General features: G+C 46.3%; 1 protein-coding gene across 1 annotated transcript; it reads right to left on the reverse strand.

The window, feature by feature from the left end:
- Positions 1-621: 621 nt before the first annotated feature.
- On the reverse strand, positions 622-21,004 carry RIC8A (RIC8 guanine nucleotide exchange factor A). Its single transcript, XM_065403786.1, has 11 exons — positions 20,909-21,004; positions 18,752-18,953; positions 10,269-10,316; positions 7,485-8,099; positions 6,660-6,754; positions 5,792-5,942; positions 4,560-4,655; positions 4,113-4,257; positions 3,287-3,431; positions 2,147-2,266; positions 622-742 (listed from the first exon to the last, which is right to left on the reverse strand). Exons 2-11 carry the CDS (start codon positions 18,833-18,835, stop codon positions 622-624), a joined length of 1,620 nt encoding a protein of 539 aa, XP_065259858.1. The 5' UTR covers positions 18,836-18,953; positions 20,909-21,004.
- Positions 21,005-22,193: the final 1,189 nt, after the last annotated feature.

The following is a 22,193-nucleotide window of genomic DNA, read 5'->3' on the forward strand; positions in this document are numbered from 1 at the left end:
ACATGTAATGCCCACACTCTTCTAATCACTACATGTATGTCCCAGGCATATACTCCACTTATATATACACATTCACACACATCTCATGTTCCCAAATTCCCACATATGTTCTCTGACATAGGCATACCCTTGTGTGCCCTTACAAATGTATGCACGCTGCACAAGTGCCTCACATACTATAAACACACCCACACCCCATAAAAACACCCAGATGCGCACACAGTGATGTGCCTACACAGAAGTCAGCACACACAATGCTCCACATGCTACTGGACCCTGTTGGTGTAAGAAGATATTCCCTCCTCCCCCTTCCCAATCTTTCTTTATAAAAGTCCTACTGGACAATCCTGGGCTTGGGTTGGAGTGTGAGATCCTCAGGGACACGGAGGGAAAGAGACCAAGATGAAACCAAGCTGTGGCGAGCTCTTTGGGAAAGGAGAGGTGGTTATGGGACCGGAGAGGAGGTGGTTGTTATCTGTCTGGGCAGTGGACTCCAGTCCTGATTCAGATCCCACTGGGAAAGTCCTCACCCAGTACTATCCTCTGGATGCAGCACCAGTTCTGGAGGGAGAGTGGAGAGCCCACAGTCCTTGGGGGGAGGGGGGAGTTGAGAGGTGTGAATCAGTCCAACCCCAAGTCAGAGTCAGACGATGATCTCTCCTCCGCCAGCTCATGCACAGCGTTCTCCAGAGAGGTGAGATTGCCCCCTGGAGTCATCCCCATTGGCTGGATGACTTGCTGTCTGCAATATGGAGGGAAAGAGCAGAGTTAGTTTGGCAAAGGGAGTTCCCAGGAGAAACCACATAATGTTTCTGGAGGGGCTACAGAACTGGGAGTCTGGGGAACGCTCACATCGCTGAGCACTCGTGTCCATCCTCTGAGGGACCTGTGGGCACCTCTAGATGGCAGCCAGGGAGAATGCTTTGCAGGATACCAGCGCAGTAGAGGCCCCCTAGTTAAAGAAACAGGCCTGGTTCCAGCAACAACATTCCCATGCACCTAAGGAAGGAATAAACCTGTGAAAAGAACGAGGGGCTGATTTTCAGAAGTTCTGGGCATCCACAACTCACACTGAGCTCCCCACCTCTGAATATCCGGCTCTGTACTTCCACTTGCAAAGCTCCAAAAGGCAGCAGAGAGAATCCCACAGCCCAGCAAATCAAGTCCAAGGAATGGATTGATGCCTTTTCTCAAGCAACCCGAAGAGTGCAGCCCCTGGGGCAGGGCGTACTAGGGGTCCAGAACCCCAGTCATGTTGGAATTAGCATTGGAGATCCCAGGAGCCGCCACTCTAAGCTCCTGCTAGACTGGTTGGGTTCTAGAATCTCCTGGGCATTCCTGGCACCGTCCGGAGTAGCACTGGGCAGAGGCAGGGAGTGCTAGCTGAACCACTGTAGTGTAATGTTAGGACTGGCACCAGGATGAGTTTCTCTCTCTCTGACACACATGTGCTATCAGCATTAAATGAGCTGCCCTTTTCCTACCCATCTCGGTGCCTTCTGAACTCTCTAGGTAGATCCCGGACCCCTGTCTGCAGTGCCCCTGAATGATGGATGAGCGCCTACTGGAGAAGGCTCTCCTGTGGGGAAGGAGAATTGGTGCCACTGGCTGCCATCTGTGGTTGAAATGCTACTTCCTACCAGCAGCCACCCAGGGGCAATGCCACCATCTGCTAGAGAACTCCCAGGCTGAACTCTGGTGAGGTGACAACTCCCGATGCACTGGGAGGTGGAGAACACATTATGTGGTAGTTTCTTAGTCTGTTGCTGTCTCAATAAGGTTTGGCTAAGGCCCCTGAACTCCTTTTGCTGGGGTAACAGAATCCAGCTCTGTTAATTTATTCATGTGTTAAATCTTCCCAGCAATCATCCCAAGTCCATCCCCTATGACCTTCCAGGGCCCTGGACTGCTACCAAACACTCACTGCATGGAGCTGGGATTCCCCTCCTCCTCAAGGCATATACGTAGTTGTGTTCCCATTAAGACTATCCTAATGCACTGACCTGCCATAGTCATGACTCTATGACAAACCTGGGTCTCCCCAATCTCAGTGTCTGACCTATATTAGCCAGGACTTTTTCTTTTAGTGCATTCCCACTGCATCCCCAAACCACAACCGCACACGCTCCGTTCTCTCTTCTGATACCTGGACAGCTTGTCAAACATGTTAACCAGCTTCATGGCTTCATACTCCTTCTGCTCCTCAGTCATCCCTTCCATGGGGTTGGGGAGCTTCTCCTCCACACGGCCTGTCACTGGGTTAATGCTGAATGCAATAATGGGAACAGGAGGTAGAGAGAGAAAAAGAGACAGAAGAGAGAAACAGGTTAATTGAAAAGCAGGCTGCGTCTATGAGTTTACAATGGCATGAAAGCAGAGCTGGCCACAGAGCACATGCTCTCTTCTCTCCTTAGGATACTAGCGCTGGTGGTATCACAGAGGAGAGCCAGGTGCTCCTGACACTTGCCCATGCTCCACTGCATCACCCCCCACTCTCCTTCAGTAAGAGAGTCCTGCCAAGCCCTCCCCTCCTTCTCTGGCCACCAGAGTGGGAATACACCCTCTCCTCGTCACTTCCTTCCAGAGGCCTCCATCTGTACAGACCTCACCTCCCTCCTCTTCCACATACATGTGGTCCATGTGATTCCAGAATTGGTGGACTAATGCCCTGATTTGACATGGCCAATCCTACGTTCAATAAGAGCTCGGTAAGACTGGAGAGTCCCCTCTGTCCACCCCATCACAGCATCACTGCTAAGCACTACTGAGGAGAGAGAGGAACACATTCATTTTGGCTGCAGACAGGGACCCAGCAGCTGGAGGTGGGTATGACCAGAGCTCTAACCCAACCCTCATTATACACGCTACCCCATCTCAATGCCTCTCTGGAGTGGTGCAATAAGGGAATCTGTTCCACTGTAGATGATGTGCCCTACTGCCAGTGAGTGGATACGGGCACACTAGCAGCTGTCACGCGAGGGGAGCCATTCCCAAGGTGGGTGAGGCACTGGAGTAGGAAGTAGGTAATTTTTGGATGAAATGCATCAAATGAAGTGAGTAGTGAGGAGAGAGTGGGTGAAGCCCTGGGCAGGGGGATGCTGGGAGAGGATGGGGAAGAGCAGAAAGGAATAGGGTGAGAAAAGTGGGTAATGGGGTAGGTGAGAGCATAGGGACAGGATGGGGAAGGGAGCTCGTGAGCACAAGCCGGGCACGGAGAAAGGGATTTGTGAGCGTGTAGGGACAGAGGGACTGTGGGAAGAGGTGGTGGAGGGAAAGGGGTCCTTACTTGGGCTTAGCTTCCTTGTATTCCTCTGTGTCCGTGTCTTCATCCTCAGAATACTCTCCCTCTGCCCGCCCTCCTGCCATGAGGCCTCGTGCTGCCAGGAGCCCGGCTGCATTGCCATATCCCGTGTACTTCACAAATCGCGACACTGACGGGGAGAGAGACACGAGAGTCAGCACATCCTCGTGCTGCCCACCAGTCCTCCTGGGGACAGGCTGGAGTGACTGAGAGAAAGTGACCAGTTATAAACAAGAGGCACCAGCCAGCATGGACAGCCACTGAATAAATCCTCATGTGGAAGAGGCAGGTGGGAAATGCAGACTGTGGCATTGATAGTCAATACACCGCTCCTGAGTGCTCAAGCAGCAAGTTCAACTCCGGGTCCTCCTCCTGCAGACAAAATCCCCCAATACTAATTCTTCCCCTGGACTTTGTGACAGCGGAGCGGAGGGTAAAGCAAACAATACCAGATTTATCATCTGACTCCCCACACTGGGAGGGCTGAACAATGGATCAGCTGCATCTGTTGACAGTAGGTCTGAATGCCCAGTGTGTCTGTGAGGTGGGAAGGAGCTGTCTCCTTGCAGAGTGTTTCACTGACCACTGGCAACTCCGCCTTCCCACAGTGCACTCCTGTACTACCTGCCCCAAGCACCGAATGTCTGGACAGCGTGTCTGAGGGGTGGCAAGGTGTGTCCTCTAGCCTCGGAAGGTCTGATGTGGTGTAAACTCTAATTGGCTTTGACCAGAAATTGGATTCCATGCCCTGCCTCCCTGGCACTAAGATCCCAGAGGATCTCATCCGTCCTGTGACATTTTCGTTACTCACCGCTCTCCTTGCAGAGCACAAAGAGGAACTCGGCTGCGCAGTGCTTCACGTCGGTGTCAATGTGAGTCATCAGGCGCACAAGCTTGTTCCGTAGCAAGTTCCCCACCTCAGGGCGATTCTTCACGTCCCGCAGCGGAGGCAGCACCTGCAAAGCCACAGCAAGAGGGATGAAGCTGGAACAGCACTGGGATTTCCAGAATACCTTTGTGCCACAATGCAATTTACAGATTAAATAAATGAATAAACTATTGGGAGTGCAGCAAGCGTGTAGGCAAATGTTGCAGGTATTGTGGGGCTCAAAGCCGTGGATAGCAGAATCTATATACGGAGGGAGAGGGGTATCTGTTTGGAGGCTGGTGGTATCCATAAAGTTTGTATTATTCTTCTCTCACCTCAGAGGAATCAGGAATGAGTATCATTTGGATTCTCCCTACACCAACACGGTACCTTAGCTTTGAGGAACTTCCTCGTCTGGCGGTGGACACGGGCACTCTCTGTCAGCAGGTTCAGCACAGGGGTCAGGGTCTCCTTCAGTTTGTGACCCTGTGAAAGAGCCCAGAAGAAACAACAACAGGTCATCACAAGCTCACGTAGTTCTCATTGTCCAGTTCCTAGCAGAGACAGATCCCGAAAGCGCAGGCCTGCGTGGAAAGAGATGAGGACTGAGGATTCCAGTTCTGTGCCACGGCAGCTTTCCCACTGTGTCAGTGCTCAGAGCTGGCAGCCTCTCTGCATTCGCTATATGGCACGGGGCTGCCAGAAGCACACTGGAACACAGGAGTGACAGCAGAGAGAGCTAGGAAGTCATGCAGCCACGCTCAGAAAAGCTCTCAAAGTATTTCTAGAGATTGAAGACCACACCCAATGTTCTGCTGAGTTGGTGACGTTTTTAACAGGTTTGCTTCATATAACACTTTTCTGTTGAAAATGAACTTAGAATTTAAACAATTTTATTTTTGGCTTCAGGGAAAACTCAGATTAAGCTGCTGGAGTAGTAAATCCAGGAATTCGTGTGTGTGTGGGGGGGGGGGGGGGGGCTGGGTGTTAATCCCAATGATCTGCCTTAATGAAGCCCACAAAAACTCCACCAGCCCTCCACCTCAAAGTGAGATTGGTGACAATCAGTCCTCAGATCTGCTGAGTTAGTCACGGGAAAGAAACAGCTAACCAATCAATCAACTGCCTACTGTACAGCAACTCACACGGTCATATCCAAACAGCTGACCAACACACCCGGTAACTAACCAGTTCCAGGGTTTCCGATTCAATCAGCTGTTCAGCACCCTGATCAGTCAGTCAACCAACTCCCATCCAACGAATCTTGCCATGCAAACAGCCAATAAATCTATTACTTTTTAATCAACAAGTTAATCACCCTACTGTCCAGTCAACCAGTGAACCTAGTCAAACACCAACCATAATTTTTTGCCTCTGTCAGGAAAATATCTGCCACTTCTATTAAAGGTATAGCTACAAACTACTCTGGTGAATTCCAAACCAGCCCTCACTTGCTGACATTCCTGTGGTCTCCTCGTGAGGTGTTCTGGGGTTTTTTAAATGGAAAAAGTAGCTCTGCTTGTCAGGGATGGAGGGCCAAATCTGCCCTACAGTGAGAAGAGAAGGTACTGCATGGAAAGATGGTGCAATGAAAAACTCTGAACAGCATCTCCTCTACCTACCCTGTCAAGTCGTCGCTCTAAGAAATCCAGCAGGACACTGACTGCATCCATGTTAACGCCCATGTACTCAAGCGAGCCTGGCCGCACCTTCGGGGTCAACAGGACATCCAGACACATGAGAGGGAGGTTGCCCAAGAGGTTAACTGTGTGGCTGAACATACAGGGAGAGGAGGAACAAAGAGACAGCCAAGGCTCTGTATTAATGTAGATTCTTTTACTCTCCAAGGAGCAAGTTAATTTCTAAATTCTAGCAATATGACGCGCCGGAGGGTAAGATCAAAAACTATCATTTGCTGGGACCTGCAAGTGGACTCTTCTACAACCAAACTAATCAAAGGGTGTGCACACAAAGGTCAAACATGACCTGATTTTGGGAGGTCTCAGCTCTCTCTCTAATGACAATTGTCAATGTCAGTTGCACAACATGACTCAGGATATGGTTAGATATTTAAGGCCAGATTGTCAAGACCTTTTTCAAGTTGGTGAGCAATTCTTGCTCTGACAAGTTGTCCCATTCCCTTCAGCAGGACTACACCTCTACCTCGATATAACGCGACCCGATATAACACCAATTCGGATATAATGCGGTAAAGCAGTGCTCCGGGGGAGCGGGGCTGCACACTCCGGTGGATCAAAGCAAGTTTGATATAACGCGATTTCACCTATAATGCGGTAAGATTTTTTGGCTCCAGAGGACAGCGTTATAGCGAGCTAGAGGTGTACTTGTAGAGAAAGGTACCATTCAGCATGAGTCAGGGTATCAGAATCTGATCCTTAGTGTCAGGATGGCTTAGATAGTAGCACCTTCTCCTCTGGGTAAGAAGGTTATATGTGGGTTCAAGTCTTATGCCAGGATAATGATCTTCACCTATGAAATTCTTCTGTCCGGTCCTCTCCATCAGCTGAAATCATCAGGCAGTGACGCAGGAGAGCGCCCAGGCGTCGGTACAGAGCAGCATCTTCCTGGCCCCAAAACAGAAAACAAAAAACCTGATTATGAAAGGGAAGCACATCTCTGCAGTCCCTGAAATCCCAGAGTCTGTTTGCCGTTCTGCCGCTCTACTGCTGTTTTGGGAACAGAACACTTCTGTACATTGATACCAAGAACAACCAAATCTTGGTAAAGTGGAGTAAGATACAAATCATGGCAATGTCTCCAAAACTCTCTTTCGGCTTCCTGCCCCACTCATACACTTGCTTGTCCTTTATCTTGCTCCATATCCCTCCCAAGTCCTCCATCACACTACACGGTTAATCCAGGGACCAGCAGAGGCCACAGACATTCCCAAGAGTTAGCCATCTGCAGCCTCCATCACACCCATTAGCTAATATAGAAGGCAGAAAAGGGCCAGGCCTTGGCCATTTCAAGGGCGAGTTACATAAGCATTTTGCCCTCTTCCAGCACAAAGAAATTATTTTTAGTCATAAGAAAGATTACAAAAAGTAAGTTTTTAAAATGCTACAATTTGTTAAGTGTTAACAGTCTATAGGGCAGAGACAGCAGAGTTGTCATCAAACTGTTCTAGAAGTGAAGGCCCCATGGGCTGCTTCTGTTCCTACATATGTGTATGTAACTGTGAGTCCACAGACTGGAGGATGCACCAACATCAGATGCAACAGGGAAGAATTGCTAAGTGGAGGTGGAAAACCACAATCAAACCAAGGCATGGGCAGTGACTTCTGAGAAACTTACCTCATCCACCTCCCTCTTGCTGGAGTCAAATGTGATGTTGAAGAGCACCTTAAGGATCTCCATGGCACGCTCTGTCTCCTGGCGTGGCAGGGGCAGGGGAGGGCTCCCCTCAGTGGCTACCTCATGGGGGTCCAGCCATTTCACCCCTAGCGTCAGCTCCAGGGTGTCTGTCATCAGGCTGATGCCCCTGAGCTCCTGGGCCAGCTGCTGCCGGATGTCCACCCTCAGTGCTGTCAGCAGGAACAGAAGACGCAGGTCAAAAAACTTGACCTCATGGGGGAGGTTCTTCTCATTGTAGAGTTTGATGCGCTCCGTAAGACCCACCACGAGCCGGGCCTCAGCCGTCAGCTCTTGTGCCCGGGGACTGCTGAAAACGATGTTGCAGAGGCATTTGAGGGCCTCCAGGATCACATCTAGGTCTGGGACTTCCCGAATGAGCTCCTCTGAGTAATCAATGCCAGCGTGTCTGGCCAAGGTTTGCAGGCCTTCCCCGGTGGTAAAGGGGTCAAGGCAGCCTTTGTCCCGGGACAGGATGCGGATGCTTTCCAAACATGTGACTTGGCAGGAGGGCTGGAGCTCTCTCTCCAGGAACTTGATCAGCAGCTGGGCCATTTTCTGGGGAGTTGGAAGGGAAAAATGAAGACACGGCAAACAATGCCTTAGTTCTGACATTTCAACAGCTGTTCTCACAAGTGGGCACTGTGTAATGCACCGCGCTGAAACAGATAAGCAGTATCTAGAGATGGGCCTACCATAAAGTTCAGATCAAGACGTGAACTTTCCAAAGCTCAAGGGCATTTGGCTCCAGAGTGTGGGTTCTGACCCACATCTAGAAATAATGCATGGAAAGAAGTACAAAATTGGGGGTGGGGAGGTGATGTAATGGGAGTCTCAAGGTCAGAGAGCAGGTGATACTGTGGATGGGGGAGCAGGCTGAAGGAACTGAGGGAAGGATAATACAAGGTTAAGGGAAGGATGGAGGATCTAGCTGGGCTGAGAAGAGGGTGGGGAGAAGGGAAAATACCTCAGAAGGTTTAGATATCGTAGAATGTCACTAATTCTCACCAATGACTAGGAGACTCATTGGCCCAGACTCCCTGCTGGGGTAAACTGGGATAGCTCCATCAATACTGATTTACACCAGCTGAGGATCTGTCCCATTGTGAATTGCTGATATCTTGCAGATCAGCGAGTAAGAAAACAAAACAGCAAGAAGAGCAAAGGTACAACCCTGCATAGTTTTGTTTTAATGTGTAACACTTCATATGACACTAGTAAATGTTCTGCATATGTTGCATAAGTAATGATGCCACAGTAAGAGAAGACCTTACTACAGCTCGCTCGCTGCCATTCAATCTGTGATGAGAGGTGAAGGTGAGACAGTCATCTGCCATGTGAGTGAATTTTGGAGACTGTGGATCAATGGGGCATGAATCAGTGGGGTTTTGCAGTAAATCTTAAGCCTTTCTGGGGATGATCCAAAGTGAACTGAATGAGGAGGGGGCCTTGCAGAGATAGTCTTTATGAAGAATAATGGATATATGATCACTTCATGCTTTGTTGCAAGATAAGAGCTTCAAAGTCAGGATCCTTCTGCCACCCAAGAAAGGGTTTTTGATGAAGTTCTTGAAGCACTGGAGTTTTTTTATATTGTATATTTTTAAGGCTATAAAAACCATTTAGTGTAAAAACACCCCCCCTCCCCTGACAAATAGTGTAGCATCAAAACTCCACAGAGGGAAGTTGGGCCTCTCTAATGGAGTAGCTGCTCTCTTGCAGGTAGCTGGAGTCTCCACTGGGTCCTAATACTGTTTTGTCCTTTCGTAAGGCAGGGTGATGTATGTAAGGGGTCGTCTCTGGTTAATCAGATTGCTCCTTTTAAAAGCTCTTTGCCATAGGATTCATCGTTGCTTACTGCCACAAAATCCAAGGGTATTTGGCATATTTCTCACCCTCTATCTATGGAACACTTCTGTGTGTAGACACAAAAGACATTTCCATTGACTGAGGAGGTACAATCATTTTGTACCACAATACATTTCTCCACTGTAGATAAAGGCCTCAGTGTGTCTATGCAGGTGGAGAGTATTTTTCTGGCTACCTGGGTGGTGGCAGGTGTGTGCCTCTGTGTATATTACATTCTGCAGGCCACATTCAACTCTGGCATAATTTCATTGACTGCGGCGGAGTTAAAGGTGGCATGACTTTGGTTTGTGTGTCAGTATAGGTGGCAAGCGTTTTCCTGTATGGTATGTCTATTTAGGTGATGTTTGTGTGGCCGCGTGTACATGCATGCACATGGTGGGCATTTGTCTACCTGTAGGGGTGGTGGCAGGAGTGTGGTAGGGTGTGTATCCAAATCCAAAGTAGAGAGAGTGCAGGCAATGTGACAGAGGAGACAGACAGAGAGTGATTTTCTATTCCAATGTCTGAAATACGAGATTGAGGCAATAGCTTTTTCACACTAATTATCAAGAACCATAAAAGACGTCTTATGAAAAAGCATTGAGGAATAACTTGCGTGGCCCTGGGGAGGAAGGAGAGGGACAGTAGACGTGGCATCGTGCTATGTAGACCCTGCCCCTGGATCAGAAATGGACACTGCTGACAAACTGACTCAGGGGACCACTGTTCTAACTCAATGCTCCTCCATCAGTGACCTAGTCCCAGTGAGAGAGCACTAGCTTCTCTCTGGGATTTGCCATCTCTCACCAAGCCCTTTGGCATTCACTGCTCTGCATTCAGGTACCTCTGGATGGCCATAGTAAGAAACAAAGGACATACCTTCCTCTCCTCCCGCTCTTCATCTTCAAAGGTGAAACACTGAGACTTCTGTGAAAACAAACCAGAAATTACCAGTCTCAAGAGGCAAAAAACAAAATGAGAAAATAAATTTGCTCTACAGGATACAAGGAATGGTTCAGGGACAGCCATTGGGCTGCTTCTACCCAGCCAGACACATAATATGAGAGCTACGGGCCAGTCATTGAACTGAAAGGCAGCAATGAAAAAGGAAATAATTCTTCTTGCAGAGAAGAGCCAATTCATGGAACTCACTGCTGCAGGAAATCAGTATGGCAATGTTTATCAGAGGATATTAAAAGGGTTTAAGATATTTACATAAACAAGTAGAACACAAGTAGCTGAAGTCACTGAACCAGGCAAAAAGTTAACAGAGAAATCAGGATTGCTTGCAAAGTTCAGAAAATCATTTCCCCCCACGGTATAGCACAGTTGACTAGACTCATTATGGAGAGTTTCACCTTCCTCTGAAGTATCACGTAGGAGCGACTGAAAGAGGCAAGATACTTATATGCCTAGGAGACAATTCTGCTAGCACTCTGTTGCAAAACTGTTACCCAGGGTTATATATGTTCAAAGAGCCAACCCGCAGGCACTCCACAAGGCATGTTTCCAGCCAAATTAAAAAAAGCAACAGGGGGGAGCAGGAGTCACATGAACTGGATATACCATTACAAGTCCTTTAAATATGGTTGCAATTAGGGTCTGATCCAAAAGCTGCTCAAGTAAATGGAAAGACTCCCACTGACTTCAATGCACTTTGGATCAGACCCCTACTTCCTGGAGTTTGCATTACATTTTAAATGACCACTTACACACCCAGACTGTTCTTCAGACACTCCTCTGCTCTATGTCATCCGTCCTCCTTCTGCTTCCTGCCATCCATCCCATTAACCCTCCTCCCACTCCATGTTCCTGCCATTCCTTCCACGGTTTTGTGTGACATCCTTCTTCTTAAATCTAAGCCTCATTATTTCACATTTCTCTCCATTGCCCTGATCTCACTCCTTGTCTGTCCAAGCCATTCTGAGATTTATTAACAGGCATATTTGTACTGATCAGCCCCCGATCTCCTACAGGTGCTCTAGTTTTGTACCATTAACAAGTTTCATCCCTTCACTGCATGTTCCTTCTTTTAGGTTACTGAAATGTAAATACCTTTTTAGGATGACACCTCAGAAATGGATTTCTCTTTTGTTCTCTGTGGAGTTTTAAGATCCCGTAGCAATCTGTATATGCAGGTGGTTCCTGTATCATGTCTGCTTTACAAGGTCCTGGGCTTGATCCTCTGTGGAACCCGCAGCTCCCCATTTAGCTTGCTAACCTACAGCATGGGATTCTTAGGTTGACGGCCATGGGTTTCTGACTTGTATTGGGTACAAACATTTCCACACGTTGTTAAATTTGATGCAGGAATCACTGTGTGAAATTCTGTGGTCTGTGTTACACAGGAGGTCAGGCAGATGATCACAATGGTTCCTTCTGGCCTTAAAATGCATGACTCTATAAAACAACATGAAGAGTTATGGAAAGAACAGATGAGTAGGGATGAGAGCTGTCATGTAGGAGAGGCTTGTGTCCAGCGTTGCCAATAAATCCATTCTTTTCTAAAGTCTATTGTGATACCTTTATGTCTCCCACTGCTGTGTGGTTGTTTCTGAGCACTTCCCAAGCACTTAAATATAGAAACAACAATAACAAAAACTCTCTCTCGCCTTTTCTTCTTTCCAGGCCCGGGTGAAACACAGCTTGATTCATTGTTTTTTATTTGCTTGTGTGAGTGGGTGTGTTGAGTGTCTAGTGCCTTGATTGAAGTAGAGAAATGTTATTTCTTATGAGAATAAGCTGCTTCTGGCTCTTTATTCTGTGGCCTATGAGGCCATCCCGGATGTGAGTGATTGTCTCGGTGAACTAAGAGGATAATTCCTTGCAGGGAGAGGTGCTGTGTTCTGGGGTTGAGTGGTGGCCATCTGAGTTTGCAGTCTAGAAAAATTCTACGGGGCTTTGCTTTGCTACCTCCATAGCCAGGGAGAGGCAGGCTCTCTATCTCCCTCATAGCAGTGGCAGAAGTTGGTGATGGAAGCTGGCTGTATCAGAACATATTTTCCACCACTTATGCCTGAGTTTCTTCTTGCTTCTTCCATCACGGTGTGTCAGTGCTAATATCTATAGTCATAATCAGGAAGTGCTTAGCACTAGTGCTAGTTCTGAACCAACTGAGAGGCCAAGGAGGAGAAGGTTTTCAATAATCAAGTTTAGGAATTTGCCAGTATCCAAGAGATTCTCGGGATCCACCACATCCTCCAGTTTCTTAGTCTAACAGCAAAGCTACTCTGTAGCCCAGCTCCCTCCATCCAAAGGGCTTCAGCTGACAAGGACTGCTCCATGCTTTCAATATCCAAGCAAGCAACTAGCCCAGGACTTTGATAAGTTACCTTCTTATTTGCAACCCTGAACAAAGACCACACCCAGACTGTATAGCACCTTCCCTCTTCACGAGGCCGCTTCACACTGGATCAGAAATATCTGAGATCTGTCTAAAAAGGTATTTTTAACATTGTAAGTGACATGGGCATTTAGACTGTGGCTGCACTAGAAGTGCTTTACCAGTATAGGAATGTCAGCACACTACACTGGCAAAGTGCTGCTAGTGTGGACGCAACTTATACTGGCAAAGCTGTGCTTTGTACACTGTAAAAACACTCCCTACGAGAAAAACACCAGTAAAAGTGCAGTTTTGTTGGCATAGCTGCATCTACATGAGGGGCTTCTGCTATGTCAGTCAGGGATCAAACCTCTTCACATGCCTGACCAATGTAGCTATGCCAGCTGAAGACTGTAGTTTAGACATAGCCTTACTCTGCTCTCTTTATCCAGCTCTGTAGGACCCATTGATGCATGTGGACTGGCTGTAAAACATGCCAGGAGCTAAGCAGGCTTCTATTTTGCACATCTTTCTTTGAAGAGACCTCTCCCAAGAAAGATCCTATTTCTACAATTTTTAAAAAGATGTAAGCTGGGAAGGACCACCTCCCCAAACTGGGAAGGCAAGAGATACATCCCACACCTAATACAGAAGGCTGCTTGGCAGCTAGGTGAAGGCTCTTGGTCTTAACAAGGCACCTAAGGTGGGCACCGGTCACTTCGGAATTTACACACCCTGTTGCATCTTAAATATTCTAGGTCTTGGCCCTACTCCCTCTTCTTGGTGATATTTCCATTATCTCCTCCACAGCCACGTCCTATAGTTTCCTCGATCTGCTCTGGATTCCTTAATAGAGCTGTTACACTAGCTTCTCTCCAGCCCCTTTGTTTTCAAAAGGTTTAAAATATAGACGCATAAATTGCCCTGTCTCACTTCCTTCGTTAGCCTCATATTGATCCTGTCCCCACCCTTTGGTTTGCTCAGCTTTCAGATCTTCTAATTCTTGATTAGCTATTCCGGACATGATCTTGATTTTCAATATAATTTTATATGTATCCTTCATCCCACAGTCTAAACAAAATATACAGCATCACAGCTGGGTAAAAGAATGCCAGGCAAACAATCAGCACACTGCACGAAAGTGGGAGGTGGCTGGGTGATGTCTAGGGACTTAAAAATGGATTACTTAAGATCACTGAGCCATCCCTTCAGCGTGTCAGTTTCTCCCCTTGGATCCCAGGCAATTCAGATACAATCAATAAAGCGTATAGGTCTGTGTCTTGCTCTTGGCTCTCAATGCTATGATTTAGGGAACTCCCTATTCTTCTGGAACACAAAGAGCCATCCCTGAGGCCCCACAGTCTCCTTCATCTGCCTCTCATCCTTCACTCTGAAAACATGTGTGTTTTATCTTTCCTCTGCTTTTCATCCCTCTGGTTTCGGTTTTCATGGCAATTTTAATGCACGATTAACCCCTTCACTGTTGAACTCTGGTGCCACTTCTGTATGGCAGCTGAATGCAGCAGCATTGTTTCAAGTGCTAAGCTGGCAATAGATCAGAATTTCATTGATGGCATACCTGCTACAGCATCTGCAGCATCACTGGAGGTGCATTTTAACCAGGTACGTTAGCCAGCATTGAAGCAGCTAATTTCATTCTATAACCTTTCCATTCCTCTCCTGACCCTATTTTATAGCTCAAAAGTGCCTCCTCCTTACCCCAGATGATTCTGTTCCTTTCCTGAACAAACTGGATTTTTTTTTTTTTTTTTTAACTTTTGAGTGGCAGGCACACAGAATTTGTCCATTTTATTCTCCATCAGGATCCTTTCCATCACATTCAAGTTGTGTCTTGCTCCTCCATTGCTTCAACCTTATCAATTAACCCCAACTTTACACTCTCTTCCACATCTGGCTCTGTGAAATTCATTGTCCCTACATTCCCTCACAATCAGGTTAACTTCATTTACACACCAACTTAGAATTACTGGCACTGTTGCTTTGATATTTCCCCACCTCTATGGCTCCTGTCAAGTCCTCTACGCTACTCAAAACTAAGTCAAGACATTCCTTTCTTCTCAGCTCACTCTTTTATAAAGCGTGCAAGGAAGCCATGTGTTTACGTTTCATCTCTTTGAAGCTGGGGCACTGGGCCAGATCCTTAGGTGTTATGAAATGGGGGGGATGACACAGGTGGCTTTCCACCTCTACCTCTACTCCTGGAGGCAGAAGGGGACTGTTTTGGTCTCCAGTGCAAATTAGAGCAGCTCCAGAGCTGCTCTAAGGCCAGTTCAGTCAGTCCAAGATTGCCATGCCTCCTCCCCACTGGCACACCCACTGCACCCGGAAGGTGGTCCCAGGAACACGTGATACGGTAGAGCTGCCTAGGCTAACTGTCTGCCACCCAAGGATTCCCCTATGCAAAGGGAATCCTCAGCTACCCTGTTAGCACAACTCTGTGTTCCCTTTGCACTCCAGGAGTGGTACAGAGGGGATGAAGCAAGAGCGGAGAATCGGGCCTTCTTCTAATTGTCTGTAAAGGACCACGTAAAGATATGGCGCTGCATGATAATAAGAAATAGTAATAATGTCCATAAAATTCTGATTTATTCTTTTTGCTTGTTGTCCACATATGTATATAGACTTGAATTTTCAAACTACGGGTAAGTCATTTTAGCCTCTGCAGCTAGTAGCTCTGGGGTGATTTAAAGGCCCTGGGGCTCCCAGCCACAGCCGGAGCATCAGGACCTTTAAATCGTGAAAGGCCACGCCTCTTCCGGTTGAGGCCACGCCCCCTCTCAGGACTCTGGCATACCGGTAAATCCTTTAAGTTACTTTCACCCCTGTTGGTACCTTTCACGTAGTCTCTCAATAATACAGAGCCAATCTAAGGGTCTTATTCAGATTTTACTCAGTCATTTTCCAGCAAAGTTCTGCTGAAATCAATAGGAGTGTTAAGCGAGTAAGGAAGGAATAACTGAGGAAGGATCAGAGGGTTTGGCCCATTGCTCACCATGGCAGACGGATTAGAGGAATCCCTCTTGAACATCCAAAGCATGGCATTTCAAATCCAATCTTTTAAAGAACTAAACAATTTTCATACCTCGACATGATGCATCATTTAAAGGTTTGAGCCAGATACCAAGATGAGCCCAGTCTATGTAACTCCAAGGTCTCAAAGCATATTATCCTATTCAAATCAGGCAGGGGTTGCTGAAGCAGCTAAAGGAAAACACTACAGCACCAAACTGTGGCTGCACCCTGTGCTAATGGGCAAGGGGTGGAGGGTGCGCGTAGCCTTCTCTCGTTCCCCACCACCTTTGCCATACTGGATCAGACCAGCGCTCCGGAAGCTCCTGCTTCCAACAGTGGCCAATGATAGATGCTTCAGAGGAAAGGGTAAAATGGACAATTATAAACTAACATTTCCATGGGGGAAGTTATGATTTATGCCCCAACAGAAGAGGGTTTAAAGACTTTTATAAATGTTTTATCCTATCTAATGTAACTGCAGATATCCTTGTTAGGTATCTAAATGTCCAATCCTTGTACCCTCCTCAGCTACTTGTCTGAATTATATCTTGTGGCAGTGAGTTCCACAGGTTAATTATGCAATATGTGTGTAAAAAGCATTTCCTTTTACCCGTTTTAAAGGTATTACCTTTTAATTTCACTGGATCAGAGAGTCATAGATTTTAAGGCCAGAAGGGACTATTATGATCATCTAGTCTGACCTTCTGCATAAAACAGGCCAGAGAATTTCACCCCTTGGGCCTTTATGACAAGAAAAGGTAAGGATGTGCTCCTGACTGATCTGTCCTATAGCACTCATTATTTTATATACAGGACCTCTCTCACGTCCCCTCTCCAAACTAAATACACCTCCACCTCGATATAACGCTGTCCTTGGGAGCCAAAAAATCTTACCGCGTTCTAGGTGAAACCGCGTTATATCGAACTTGCTTTGATCCACCGGAATGCGCAGCCCCGCCCCCCCCGGAGCACTGCTTTACCGCATTATATCCAAACTCATGTTATATCAGGTCGCGTTACATCAGGGTAGAGGTGTAGTTCTGTCCTCTCTTCATATGGAACCACTTCCATGCTCCTAATCACTTTTGTCATCCTTCTCTGGACCTTTGCCATTTCTGTTATATCCTTTGGCAATGCAGTAACCAATACAGATTATAATAGGCCCTGAATTCTCTGCCGGGATAAACTGGCACAGCTCCATTGCAGTTAATGGAACTATCCCAATTTACACCAACAGAGAATTTGATCCACTGCTTAAGGCGAGGATGTCATCAGTGTACATAACAGTATTATCATATTTTTGTTATTAATCTCCATCACATTCTTAATACTCCCCAACATCTTTTTTGACCAATATTGTGTATTGCCCAGATGTTTTTATTGTGCTGCCTACAAACGGGGCCCTAGGATCTTTTCCAGAGTGATTTAGAACCTATCAACATGTATGAATAGTTCAAATTGTTCTTTCCAATGACATCACTTTGCACCAGTCCACAGTGAATTATTATTGCCCCCGTGTTGCTCAATTGCCTATTGGCATCTGATCCAGCACCCACTGAAGTCAGTGATAGTCTTGCCATTTACTTCAATGGGCTTTGGAGATCCGGTCTGTTGTAGGGTCCCTCAGGAATTCCTGACATTCTTTTGTAGTCTTGAGAGACTTACATAATTGTCTGTCATCTGCAAATTTGACCTCCTCCACTGTTCGCAATGTCTTCCAGATCCTTTATAAATGTATTAAACAGCCTGACATGAATTCTTCAGGCACCCTAATGTTAACTTCCTTTCATGCCCATTTGTTGAAAAGAATATATCTGGGGCAGGGATCTCCCATCATCTTCTGTGGTGAAGACTGACACAAAGACATTGTCTTAGCTTCTCTGCAATGTCTTATCCTCCTTTATTGCTCCCTGACAGTCTAGCCGACTTGCTAACTCTCTCCCCGGCTTCCGATATACTCTCAAAAAATGTCTTGGTGTTTGTTCTGCTATGTTTAGCTATATGCTCTTCAAATTTCCTCTTAGCGTCTTAATTCCTCTTATATTTCATCTGCCACGGTTTGTGTTATTTTTGCTGTACGTCACTTTATAGGGTTCTACTGTTTCTTAATTGAGACTTCCACTGGATTAAAATTGCCCGGTTGGAACAGATGTAGCACGCACAATTTTTTCCTGGAAAATGACACTTGTGCAACAATATTTGCAGCTTTCTCTGCTCACTTTCCACCTACTTCCGCGTGATGCAGAATGAGTCATGTAGGATCTGATGGGCCAAATTCATTCCTAAGGTGACTCCTTTGAAGTGAATTTCACCTGCACTTGCGTATTGGTTCCTGGGCTGAAAACGTCATGTGAGCCTATTCGTGTAATATTTTGAAACATTTCCAAGCTGGTAGCAGCAATCGCTCATTCCTAGCAGTTTGTTCTTTTCATGTCCTATTTTTGATTCCTCTTATCATCAACTTTCAGATGAAGCATATGTGGCAAATCCCTACTGTCAAAGTGCTTCCTTAATTATCTTTAATTGTGAACCATAATAATTCTGCTCCATCCATAGCTTCCTCCTTAGGCCTCATATGTTACCTCCAAACCTTCGTTTACCATAAAGGGCTCCTCCTTTCTATCGCTCACTATTTAGCCCCTGCATGGAAATTCACTTCCCTGCCATGTTTCCCTTGTACCCTTGATGCTAAAAATCCAGCCTGAGTGCTTTATTTCCAGTACATAAGTGAAGCAGGAAGGGGAGAGGTTTACTAGATGCTTAGGAACAGTCACTGTCAAAACATGCAGGAACCACTGAAGCTACAAACAAAAGATTTACCCGCTAAGCAGCTTAATGGCAGTTTTATTGAAGCGATGCACAGACAGATGTAGGTAGAGGAGACAGACGGGGACAGCTGGGTGGCACAGAAATCCCACAGCATGGCTTCTCCAGCCAACCTGCTCCCAGACACGTAAACAGGGAAAGCTGAGGACTGGCTCAGGCCAAGCACAAACACAACACTCACCTCCTGGTTGTAGATCTGCAGCACCTTGAGGATAGCATCTTGTTCCCCGCTTTCCACAGTCTCTACCACATTCTTGAGCTCCATTGCCCTAGCAGCTTGGATATGGATTGGAATGATATGGGGTGGGGTGGGCGGCCTTGCAGCGTTGCCGGATAATTACCCGGATAATTACCGATGCACAGGGACCTTGATACACAGACAACTGGGAGGGAGAGGGGAGGAACAGAGAGAGAAAAGCAAGTGAAATGGCTCACTGTTACATCCAAAGGGCAGAGCAGATGGATGACCCCTGTAAAATCAGGCACTAACTCCCTCTCTTTCTCTCGCCCTTTAATCCTCTTCCTCCTCTCTCTGCTTTCCAATGTTTAATAAATGCCCTCCCACCAACGCACTTAGGAACCCTCCCTCCCTTTCCCAGCCGGAAGATTAACACAGAACAGATAACTACAGCTCCCTGCTGCCCTCCTCCTCCACCCACTGTCCTGATTTCTGTTATCACACAGCAAAATCCCAGAAATGACCCTGTGGAGTAAAAGAGATGCACAATAGACAGACAGGCACCATCCAGGCTGGGTTAAGGTGGAGCTGCCCTTTAAGGTGGCATGAAGAAGTTCCTCAATTAAAAGCACTGGGATTTTGGTCTGTTGGTTCAACAAAGAATCTAGAATGCTGAGGCGCCTGTATAGCTCTGTAATTGGAGAAGATGGGAGGATATACCGAACGCACTATAAAAACTCCTGTCTTGAGGATAAAAGGCATCTATAGGCCAAAGCTTGTATCATCCAGGAAACCAATGTATTTTACAATGATATTAAATAATTAGATGTGTATTTATATGCAGATAATACTCAGATTCTTTGGGGCTAGGCATGTGTTTAAGGTTGTTTGTAAAGCCTTGTGTTGATACATGGTCCTGAGAGACATAATTAATAAATAATATAATACATTATTGAGTGCGAGTCCATAAGTTTATATTTTCTATAGCTAGATGTTAATTCTGCACTAAATATTGGTAGTGTAAAATTACACAGTAAGGCCATGATCCTGCGATGAGTCTCCTGCAAACCCCCACCCCCGACTTCAGTGGAGCTCCATCCAGAGCTCATTGCAGGGTGTGCACCGATTCTATGGCATTACCACAATAAAGCTGAAGGGTGCCTACTGACCATCCACCATGATGTGCACCCTGAAGTATGAGAGCTACTAATAGGGCCATTTAGGAAGACAGAGAGGAACACAGCTCTCAAGAAGTACCAACCGCCCCCCAATCCCACCCCCCTCAAAAGAACACCCTAAAAGAAATTCTATACAGTTGTAGATTTAAAGATGGAAAAGGTGGCTCATCTAATCCACCCCCTTTGGGCCATTGCAGGATTGTTCCCTACAGCGTATTCTCCAGCTCTTCGTCCAGGCCAGTGTGATGGAGCTTCCACCACTTCCCATGGGACTAGGGCATTTAGACCTCACTATTTGGAATTTTCATCCTGTTTTTCCATCTTGCATTTTTCTGTTTAACTCATGAGGAACTCATCCCATTAGTTTTAATTCCACACCCAGTACCAGTCTGTCTTTGATGCCCACACCCACCAAAAATATATAGAAGCTGGTCTTGTGCTCCTCCCTCTGGTTCTGCAAACATTTACACATGTGCTTAACTTTAGTTCTGTGAGCAGTCCCTTGAAATCAGGGGAACTGCATCCGAAGAAGTGGGCTGTAGCCCACGAAAGCTTATGTTCTAATAAATTTGTTAGTCTCTAAGGTGCCACAAGTACTCCTGTTCTTTTTACTCCTGGTAGTAAAGTTCAGCATGTGTGTAAGGTCTTTGCAGAATCGGGGCCTTAGTCTTTGTTTAGCCAAACTACACATGTGCATGTTTTTTAACCTTTCATAATAAATCAATCTTTTCAGAAATCATGATCATTTTGAAGGGACAGAATGGGACAAATAGTAACTATTTTACTAAAAGTAGGGCCTGGGACTCTGCAGCAGAGACAGAGGGCATAGAAGCAAAATGTCTGCAACAATTAACAATAACCATGCTAAATCAGTTGAAACTCCATCTTCCAGATCAATGAAAAAAAGAGTACAGTATAAACAAACATTAGGAGCTACTATATGTTAAATGATATAGATAGATAGATAGATAAAGCACATTACCTTTACTTTAGCTTTCCTTGCTCAGATTTCCTGCCTTATTTCCTGAACACAGCAGCTGTCCCTCCAATGCAACGTTTAGTGAGAGCACCTGCTTTGTTTTTAAACAAAAAAACTTGTTTTTTCAAGCTCGGACGCGGGAGTCAGGGTGGAATGCGGTGTCATTTGCCCGGCTGAGTTGCTGTTCCTAGGGCAGGGTAGGGGGAAAGAGAAGATCTTTCTCTCCTCCCCCTCCCCACTGTCCAAGGCGAGCGGGAAAGGGAGGGTTTGTGTGTGTGTGACTCATACGGAAGTTGTGACCCGTGCTGTTAACGCTGCATCCGATAACCGATTCAGAAGGGGTGGGTGGCAGCAGCTCGGGTAGGGAAGAAGACACAGACAAAAGAAAAGCTGCATTACTGGAGGTTTGGAATCGGGGGAGGGGCAGAGTTAACTTCCAGGGATCCGCCATAAGAATGTTAAACAATGGATGCTGAACACCTTTTTCTGGTAGGATTAATGACAAACAATGAAAAATCCTCTCCTCTCCCATTGTGTTTGAGACTGAGAGTCAGATGAAAAAAAAATTCCTAACGTAAAATAATCAAGCAGGGCTGGGCAAACCTGTTCTTTCTCTATGTTTTTCTCCTATTCGTTTTTTTTAAAAAAATATGTAATATTTAAAGCTATGAAATATAAAATAGCAAACATTATGGAACAAACAAGGCATGTGCTAAATATCACTGCTCAGTCACCGTTTTTCTGATCTCTTCCATCTCCCTATTTGTTCATCCTCGGTGTCCCAATGGTGTAAATACTTACTGCCACGCAGAGAGTTCCTCCCTGAGTGGTCCCGCTGATGGAGCTCTCTAAAGCCTAGATCCTACCAGCTGTTCCCCATCGCTGGAACCTTGCACCTCTCGGGGGCTCTGTGCAGGCGTCTGCTCACACGAATCAAATTGCAGGCTTAGAGATAAATAAATAACATTTTGTCAGTGTGAGAAGGAGACACAGGAAGTTTAGGCCAGGATGTTAGACTTTGTTAATTAAAATAAACTATAGAAATGTTTTCTATTCCACTCAAAGCTTATTTTTTTAAAATGTAAACATTCCTATGTTTCACGTTACAACAAGCCCAAACCAAACAGCATTGCAGTACTATCACTCAGGTTTAAAAACTGAACCCTGGGGGGATGGTTTGCAGCACTGAGGCCTACCACCAGGTGTGGCACTGTCTAATCTGCAAACCCTAAGCAAAGGGGAGCAGCCAATCAGGATGCTGGAATCTCTCCAGGATTGTCCTAGAGTC

The sequence above is a fragment of the Emys orbicularis genome, chromosome 4, assembly GCF_028017835.1.
Source record: "Emys orbicularis isolate rEmyOrb1 chromosome 4, rEmyOrb1.hap1, whole genome shotgun sequence".
NCBI lineage: Eukaryota > Metazoa > Chordata > Testudines > Emydidae > Emys > Emys orbicularis.